The sequence below is a fragment of the Egretta garzetta genome, unplaced genomic scaffold (assembly GCF_000687185.1).
Source record: "Egretta garzetta isolate BGI_Z169 unplaced genomic scaffold, ASM68718v1 scaffold71, whole genome shotgun sequence".
NCBI classification, from domain to species: Eukaryota; Metazoa; Chordata; class Aves; order Pelecaniformes; family Ardeidae; genus Egretta; species Egretta garzetta.
In genome coordinates this window covers 685,569-695,630 of record NW_009258618.1, presented here as the reverse complement: position 1 = coordinate 695,630, position 10,062 = coordinate 685,569, and the positions used below count along the sequence as shown (strand labels likewise).

At 41.5% G+C, this 10,062-nt stretch overlaps 1 protein-coding gene across 5 annotated transcripts in view; it reads right to left on the bottom strand.

Annotated features, from left to right (window-relative positions):
- The window catches only part of TNRC6A (trinucleotide repeat containing adaptor 6A), a 57,418-nt gene extending 47,452 nt beyond the window's left edge, over positions 1-9,966 (bottom strand). For 2 of the 5 annotated variants that reach the window (XR_004843217.1, XM_035903563.1), the window contains exons 1-2: positions 9,647-9,962; positions 7,162-7,197 (exon numbers count right to left, since the gene is read on the bottom strand). Coding sequence is in view for 4 of the 5 variants with exons in the window: in XM_035903563.1 (XP_035759456.1) it covers positions 7,162-7,197; positions 9,647-9,792 (182 nt within the window). In the remaining variant the exon portion in view is untranslated. Of the gene's footprint in view, positions 1-7,161; positions 7,198-9,646 lie in introns of all 5 variants that reach the window. The other 3 variants (XM_035903567.1, XM_035903564.1, XM_035903565.1) reach the window with 3 other exon arrangements.
- Between the last annotated feature and the right edge of the window lie 96 nt (positions 9,967-10,062).

Sequence of the window (10,062 nt, the reverse complement as noted above, 5' to 3'; positions counted from 1 at the left end):
GGGTGGTGAAAACAGTGGCACAGGTTGCCCATAGAGGTGGTGGAGGCCCCATCCCTGGGAACATTCCAGGCCAGGTTGGACGGGGCTGTGAGCAGCCTGGTCTGGTTCAAGGTGTCCCTGCTCCCTGCAGGGGCTTGGGCTGGGTGACCCTAAAGGTCCGTTCCAACCCAAAGCATTCTATGATTCTATGATTTGCAATCAGGTATCAAAAACTATTTCACTGACAACTAAGAGGTTAGTCACATAACTACAAAAAACAATTACACTTGTGCAGTTTCATTTAAAGCAATCCCTTGGATACTTTGCAGATCTGAGGTACTGATTAACCTGCGGTGACATCCAGGCACTATAAAGGCGATACGTAAGTCAGTTTTCTCCATCGCTGTCTGCCATCCTGAGCATTTGTAACAAAACTGAAGTTGGCAACAGCGATCCTGAGTTTGAGTTAATTTGGCATAGTCGGATTTTTAATCAGTAAACAATACAAGAAGCATGTAGGTCTGAAATCAGTCTAGAAAAATAGCTTCTATAGATCACAGTTCATCTTTTATAGAATACACAATTCATTCACAGTTGACTTCCATACAAAGAGTGGTCAGTGATTCGCCGTTCAGGAAGCTAGCATTTCCTGGAGTACCATAAGGACATCTAATCCAACGGAAGAGGCCAAGCACCGTATCTTCCTCCCACGGCAAGGGAAAGCCATGCCCACAGCCCCTCTCCTCTCACCGCCTCATTGCCTGTGCGTGTAACACACAGCCACCCTGCACAAGCGCCGCTGGGCGGACAGCTCCGAGAAGCACAAGTCCAACACACGCACTCTATGACCAGTTCTCTGACCACCTCATCCCAGGATCACCCCAGGAAAAAGCACCATCACAAGCAGGCTGTGCAACAGGAACTCCGGTCACCTTCCCATGATGTCCTCTTTCCCAAAGGCTACTAAGATCACAGAATCACAGAATTGTTTCGGTTGGAAAAGCCCTTTTAAGCTCACCAACCCCACCCCTTCCCCTACCCCTGCCCTCCCACCACTAAACCCTGGCCCTCAGCACCTCCTCTGCCCGGCTTTTAAATACCCCCAGGGGTGGGGACTCGACCCGTGCCCTGGGCATCCCCTTCCAGGGCTTGACAGCCCTTGCGGGGAAGCAATTTTTCCCAATGTCCAACCTAAACCTGCCCTGGCACAACTTGAGGACATTTCGCCTCATCCCATCACCCATTCCATGGGAGCAGAGACAGACCCCCCCCGGCTCCCCCCTCCTCTCAAGCAGTTGTAGGGAGCGATAAGGGCTCCCCTCAGCCTCCTCTTCTCCAGGATGAACACCCCCAGCTCCCCCAGACATTCCCCAGCAGCCTTGGCCTCCAGACCCCTCCCCAGCTTCCTTGCCCTTCTCTGGACACGCTCCAGCCCCTCCATGTCCTTCTGGGAGTGAGGGCCCCAACCCTGAATCCAGCATCCCAGGGGCGGCCTCACCAGTGCCCAGGACAGGGGCACGGTCACTGCCCTGCTCCTGCTGGCCACACCAGTCCTGATACAAGCCAGGATGCCATTGGCCCTCTCAGCCACCTGGAATCTGAGGAGGCAGCAAGCTGTGATCCAGAGTAACCATTCTGAAGCAGCATCCTATTCTGGTCACTATCCTTCCTGGGGTCCTGCACCCCCAGGCCTACGCAGCACTGGGTAGCACTGCAAGACCTTAGTAAGAGATTACACCTGGGGAACAGGCTGTTGTTGTCAGACGCAGCCAGTCTGAAACTTGCCCCCGCTAGGCTGCAGAGCCTGGGGGAGACAGTCCAGCTCCCTCTCAACTGCCACCTGAATTAATTGCTCTAGCAAGCCAAACAAGGCCTATGGGCACAGGTTAAATGCCTCTGATGCAGTACGTGCATCCACACTGCAGGATGTGCCTTACCTAGGGATTGGCTATTGGAACAAAAGGTGATTTACAGGATTTTTAATAACCTGAGAAGAATTCTAAGAGTTAAGAAAGTCACTAGCGCCTTGTTTTGTATAACGGATTTCAGTGTGCCACGTGCAAAGACTACATTAACTGAAAAATCATTCAACTTTTAGAAGAAAGCTATAGCACTTTAAAGAGCAAGCAGAATGCAAAATAGTATTTTCTCATAAAAAAAACCCCAAACTCACATATCAATCCTGCTGCTAAAACGAAATCAACAAGATTACATTTTATTTTTGAATATAGATGCTAACAACTAACATACCAATATGTCTGGAATATTCTACCCACAGCATCATTTTTTGTATCCACACAGGAACAATAAAACTCCTGAATTATGACACTGTGATCATTCTGTTTTCATGTATTTAAGAAAAGCAGATTTTAGATTACAAAGCCAGCTTAGAACACATACCCCTCCCCGTTCCCCATGATTATAATCAGGACCCAAGGCAACCCCTAAAAAAATTACTCACCTATAAAGTCTTTTTAAGAGTATTAGATTACCATTATAACATTAAACCTCAGTGATTGGAAATCAAAACTAACCCGTACAATTAAATAACAGCAGCAGTAACGCCCTCACTGCCCATGTTCTTCACTGAAAACCGAATCTTTTGGGGAAGGCAGTCCTATTAGCATTACCCTCTTACATAAACATAAACCTGAAATACAAATTCAGATTTTCCCATTAAGTCATCACAGACTAAAGCAGAACTCCTGAATTTCCACCTCTTGACAGCTGAAAACGCAAGTTTCCTTTATTCTTTCTAACACATTAATACATGAGCCTCTCAACAGACAGCAAATGATAGTATTTATGCATCAGATTCCAACACCCATTAGAACATCTATCAAACAAGCTACATTTTTAATGCTACTCCGTGAGAAACAGAAGTGTTACGTAGTATTTCCCATTTATCTTCTTAGACTTTAATAGCTACCTCTTCCTGCTAAGTACTCAACACTTTACATTATCCTTTGCGCACAAACTATCAGCAGCTACGTGTTCCTTTACAGCACCTAACAACAAACACCGTAGGAACCCAGTTTCATAGTAACAAGACAAAGCCAGAACGGGAACAAGTTCTTTTGCTGGGCTTTTCCCTACCTCTGGGCAGATTTACTGCATTAACCTCATACGGCAGAAGTGCTGGTGGCAGCAGGCTTGGTCCATCAGCTGGCCAAACGAAAAGCAATGACTGGGAATTCTGGTTCATAACATGAATATATAAACAGACTTCTATGACATCCCCTATCAGCCATCCAGCTTTCACTTCAACACATGTACAAGGAATTTCCTTTTCCTCCTATATAATTGGATTAGCTTGCTCAAGGTTAAATGGCCTCAGCAGAAATGCAAACCTTATTTTTCAATTTAGATCAACTGAAAATAAAATACCCACACCATATGAAATTCACATTTGAGACTGAAGCAAAGGCCTTCAGTTTAAATAGCTTAACTTGAAAGGTGCTTTATTTTCAAGTGAGTCCAAATGAAAATGGGTCTCAATCTCAGGAGAGACTGCACATTTGATGGCTCTGAGAACATACAAGTAGAAGCTGCTATTATCTGCATAATTTTAAATAGATTGTCAGATAAGTATTTACAATTATTATGAGCTTAAGCCATTAAAAAAAAAAAAAAAAAAGTACTTTTTAATCTTCTAGGACAGGCATCAGTTTAGCAAGACAGAAAGTGCCTTGTGATTCAGGGTAGGTTTTGACCTGAAGTCTTTCACTTCGTTACTATCACAATCACAAGCCATTAAACGAAGAGCAGCTACATTTTTACTTCCACAGTCAGCATTCGTTATCACTTCTTTGTCCTAAGTTTTGACAGTCCTAATTTTATTTTTCTGTGGCTTGATTTGTTATTTGGCTTGCAAACTGGAAAAAAGCTGTTATGCTCAAAATGTAAACATTTCAAGTAATATTTACGTCAAATTGTAGTTTACTTGTTACTTTAATTCTTGGAAAAAGTTCTATTAATCTTTAATTTCAAAAGCTCCAGTTTGGCGCTGTAAAAATATGTGGGCTGCAACAGGCATACTAACCTCTATTCTTGCATTACAGAAGAGGAGAATCAATTATACCTATATTTTCCCTGGAAGACATACTGAAGGTATGATAATTAATGTTTGTGCAGCGAGCTATCTTTACTGTTAGAATATACAAAAGGGAAACATGTTATGCCACAATAAAATTACAGTTCTAGTCACCTCACTGAAGAAATGATGGTTACGAAAAGAATTCTGACACAAATTAAGATCTAAGACATAGCACTGTATTAATACGAATTGAACTCAGCATTTATCTCTGAGGAAATGCAGGTATTACTTGCACACGGCAAATTGCAATGCCAAAATCAAACAGGTCATCATTCACCTAGCATTCACCAAAACGGAACTACCTATGCGACAGAAGCACGTTCTTTGGGTGTCCACATTCTTCAAGCTAGCACTAACAGTTAGAAACGCCTCTCCACGAATGCTGCTAAAGATGCCAGCGCTATTACAGATGCTCAGGTACAGCATTTGCTGGTCAAGCAGACGCCTTCAAAATACACTTTCGAAGCACATTAAAGTCACGCTGCCCCACAAGATGGTGCTAGCACATTTTTAAAGACACTGCCACCATTGCCAACAAATGCTCTTGGAAACCTTGATGCTGTGAAGGCATTCTCCCAAAGGTATCGCATGTGAGGTGGCCTGCACAGGGGTGGGTTGGGTTTGGTGTCATTGCGATGGTCTTCCATGCTGAACACATTGAGAGGCCAAGCACTGCATGGGTCCCAACACACAGCAGACAGGGGGGTCACACAGGGGAAGCACTTTGCACTGGACAAAGGAGACCAGTTAAACAACCAGCCAACCTCCTAGTGGCCCTGTGTTACTAACTGAAGGCAGAAAGATATTCACCCATCCGTTTCTCAAAAGGACACGCATCATTCAGCCTATTTACCATCAGTAGAATGTAGGAGACACTGATAGCACGCCTGCTACGGAATCCCCACCCATCTGATTCTATGTTAACTATTCACGGATTTTTACCTTTTACCCACTTACTACACGGAGTAAACATAAAAGTAAGAATTGGAAGCAATTATACACAGTGGCTTTTGAAACCAGTCTAAAATTTCCAGCAACGAGCACATAAAACGCATTTTGGGGGAAATAAATAAATAAACCCTTTCCACCATTTGCTTTTCTCCTACTTATAAATGAACCTGCAATGCTACAGGTGGAACACTGCCAGGCAACTACTGTTAAGTATCTGGAACTGAAAGATCTTTTACAATTCTGCAGACAGTAGACATGTATGCATGCATGCACTACATACATATGTCTACATATCTCCGGGACTCTACACAGGCTTTCAAACATATTGCCGAGACTTCATTTCTGATAATTTTTCTGTATTCTGACCTACAAGTTCCCTAATCCTTAAATTTTTTGAAATTATGCAATTACATACAACTGCCAATAAAAACTACTCAGTTTCTATAAAAAAACCCAATAGCTAGCTTTTCTACTAAACCACCATTATACAAGAATCAATTAGAAAACGTGTATTTTGATTAAAAATGGATCCTTTATCAATGCTTCCTACAAAAGAGCATACTACACCAAACCCAGCATTCTTCAAGTTTACAGAATAGAAACCAGTACTCTGAAGTTAACAAAAAAAAGAAAAAAAAGACCCAAACAGAACCCACCAGTGCCTTAAAGGGAAACACTTTGGCAGCTAAACCCACTCAGCATATTACACAGGAGCAAAGCAAGCCTCAGGCACCGATAACAAAACAAAAGCACTTATTTACAGACATCGTGTGTGTGTTAATTCTTTCTAGCTATTAATGTATAGAAGAGGTGCTGCCAAGCTAAACTGAAACAATTACTTCAATGAACAATTAATTAGTATATGTGTGTCAGCTACTTTCTTTTTTGCTCGTAAATACCTCAGTCTTTAAATTATCAGCCTAAAAGTGAAGTGATATAATTCTAACTACGACGTCTACCACTACCAATTACTTGGAATACACTCATCTTTCCCATTTTCCTAATACAGAGGCTGGCTCAACAGACCAATGTTCCAAACTACACTATATATGCGCCATAGTTCTGGAATAATGTTTGTGTTACAGTTTCACCCTGAAGTTTCATCCAAGACCTTCACTGCTACACAAGCATACAAAAAACAAATCTCTCTCCCAAGAAGTTTATCATCTAAACACACAAAGCTTCAGTAGTGGCAATAAACAATCCCTATCTTCATTTAAGAAATGGGGAACCGAAGAAAATAGATTAAACTGCTTCTCCGTAATCACACTGGTCATTTAGGATATCTGTAACAGATGCACAAACCCAAACGACTGCAAAGTCTGGCACCTTCACCATAAGGCCGCCCATACTCTAGACTGCTTCAGTTTTATTAACGCAGAGTCAAGAATTAAACTGCACAATGGGTTTACTGTACAACCAGAACAAAGTAAACGCAAGTTACCTTATGGGGACAACCTGACAATTACCTGAAAAAGTGTGTGTAGAGGAGAAAGGAATGCATAATTTAGAATCATAGAATAGAATCATTGAATCGTTTTGGCTGGAAAAGCCCTTTAAGCTCACCAAGCCCAACCGTTCCCCTAACCCCGCCATCCCACCACTAAACCCTGCCCCTAAGCACCTCGTCTGTCCGGCTTTTAAATACCCCCAGGGACGGGGACTTGACCATTTTGCCTAAGTATCTCTAAAGGTCTTGACAAGTATGAACAGAATGCTGTCTCTTTGCAATAAGCTCTTCCCACTTGAGAGAAGTCTTCCCATAAGAAGTTTATCAGGAAAAACACAACAGAAAATCAAGTGCTTAAATACCAACAGAAATTACTACATTCCTTGCTGTTTCTCTATGCCCCTATCATTGAGCCATCTCATTTTCTTTCTACAGCAAATAAAGAAAGCCTCATGGAAATATGGTGGTTACTTGACCATGGAAGAGTGAAAAAAAACTGTACCGTAGTAACTTAGTTGAATACGTGGGTGAAATCAGTATACATGATTTTAGGTTAAAAGTTTGCTAGACAGTTTGCAAACAATGCAGATGGAATCTCTGGAGCAGAATCACAGGTGAATGAAAACAGTGTGTGAACCTTCCCCATAATGGGGGGGGGGAAAATAAACATATTTCAGATATTTACCTTCTCTCAGTTCCACATAAATGAGGCAGGAAAGCCCTGTTTACCAAACAGAATAAAAAAGTTATTTCTTAAATCAGAACTAGTACATGGTGATTTTTACTGCTCCCAATTTTAACCAAATTTAAGTCTTACATTTCCCCAGTTAGTAACGGACAGTTCTTGTTCAGCAGTAGACTGAACAAGTGATGTTTAACTTGTAACATTGTGCAACAATGCAGTGTGCAATAGATTTATTTGCATTTGTTGCAAATCATGCCCTATGCTTATTTTTGAGAGCAGGAATATTTGCATAGGACTAGGCACGTATGCATTTTTAAAGAGAACTGAGACCAAATGAAGATTCTTTTCCAGAAGGCCAAACAAGCCAAACTGCTAATCCTGAGCTTAAAACAGTAATCGCTCCAACTGGATAAGCAAGCTGCAGTAAAAGCTGTAATACTTGTCCTATTGCAAACCCACAGTCTAGGCCAATATTCCCAGTAAGATAAAAAAAAGTGTATTTGCTATCCATTAATTTATAAGCGTAAACTCCAAAGGTGACTTCAGAACACACACGAAACAATGCCACATCCCATGGAGTTCACAGTCTGTATATAAACTGTGCCATTTTAGATTAAAAAAAACTGTAGCACAGGTCTATTTACCTTTCCCAGGAAAAGATACTTGCTCTTTTACAATTTGACTAGGCTACTGCAAATTTAATACTGTTGTAAATAAGGACATTAGAGAAAGAATGAGGGCTACCTGTTGAGTTGTACAACAGCCAAACAATTGATCAGGCCTATCCAGAGCAGGCATGCCACAGTTTTATCAGGTTATGCACTCACATGATGAAAACTCCCTCACTAAACACAAACCAGTTAGAATACAGGTTTCTGAAAACAACTGGTATATTAACGTTAACTTAAAACTGGTCCCGAACCTTTTAAATGAGTAAAACACATACCTCTGTGTCAGAAAACACAGAGAGACATTGCATATCAGAATTGACTCAGTGAACCTTGGTCGGTCCCCAACCCCCAGGAAGCACCAAGTTTAGGCAGTTCTAGGGTTTACTTTCACTTCTCATCACTATCTGCCACACCTGCCAGCACAACAGGGAGCTCGCTCTCCTCGGGTCATCAAAACGTGAAGCTCTACCAACTTACTAAGACTTACACCAGAATATTGCTTTGAACTTAGCACTCTGTCCATCTAAATAATATAGTTCTGAAATCGCTTCCGGCATTAAGTATGCACTGAGTGCTTCCCACAGAATGCCAATGATTTAAATGTTTATTTATTTATTTATTTAAACACAGCGTTTTGTTACCTTTTGCAGACAGATTACATCGAGAGTTGCAATTTGAAATCATTCTCTTCAAGTCCATTTAACAATGACCTTGACATTGTATTTAAAAGCAGTATGCTAAGTGTGTCTTAAAGATTCCCTGTATTTCAGCAATAAAATGGGAAAAATTATTCATGCTTAGCATATTACCAAAAAAAGGAAAACACACACTGACAGCAGGGGAAGGCCAATCAGTTTTCACAGTGTTAGCATAAATCAACCTGGAAGTTGGAGACTGATCAGGCACGGTAAACAAGGAAAAAAAGCAAGGTACCAGAAACTAATATTCTATCAGTCATATTCAGGGTTTCAGCATATTTCAAATGGTCATAGTAGACATTCCCTTAAAAGTCTGCTAGGATTTTTAAACTCCCTTTAAGGCCTCATTGAAAAAGAACACAGAAAAAAAGTAGGACAAAAGTCAAAACAAAAAATGTAAACAACAGAAAGAGGGAGATATTTGCAAGAAAATCACCATACTAAAAACAAACGGTGCAGAAGAAATAACTTCTGAAATACAAAAGCAATGTGTATCAGTGGCACAGAATTCCTAATTCAACGTAACTCTTAACTCTTTACTCTTGAGCTAAGTGATATAAAAAAGGAACTGCCCATTCTACAAAGTTCTTGAATAAAAACTACGTGCTAATGGGAAATTCAACGCCTTTAACTCTTCATGGAGAGAGAGACAAAAACCTAATCGTTATATGGCAATATACAGTTTGAGTTCAAAGCAAGTTTCTTGTCAAAACCAACTATTTCTTGCCTGCCAACAATACTTGCCTGAACTGTATAGGAAAAAAACAAACAAACCCTTCATTCGTTTTCTAGTTATTGTCAGGTATGATGACTTAGGACAGAAGAGTAAGTTATTTTTCTCTTAAAAAAACCCCTTACCCTATTAAAGAAATTCTACTGCAGAACTTGATGTTGTTGTTATGCAAAAGAAACCATGTTGAAAAAGGTGTGTAGCATACAGAATTAACTGAAATTGCAGAGATTTCTCTATGCCATCGAGGACACTTTTGAATTCGGGAGGTTTTCATCCTTACAATTAACATGAGATTAAAGCTCCAGCTAAAGCCCACAGCAATTTCTAGCCCAAGGCCAACTCTCGTTCTTAACTGTAGGAGGGAATTCAAATGAGCATCTTACCTGCTTAGTTTTCTTTCGACTTCTTTGGTAGCTTTAGCTTCCAATTCTCTGGAACAGAAAGTGGTGTTGGTTTCCATGTCAACAGTAATGCAGCACAAAGCAAAAAATAAAACCGGAGCAGGGTTAAGATACACACTGAGCTCCATATGTTGATATCTCAGGAGGAAACGGGGAGACCAGATTGCCAAGTAATCGAATGATATGTTTACCCAGGGACGGCGAGGCAAGCGGGGCAGAGCCAACACCGGCTCTCCTTCGCTACTACACAACCTCTACTTAACCGTTGCCAGTACTTCAAGGAAAACAATTCTGCTGCATCACTTGAGCGGGAGGCGTTCGGAACACAGCAGCCAGGCAGCCCTCCCTGCCCTCGCAGCCTGGGCAGACCGGCGGCGGGCGGCCAGCTCCGCGGGGGC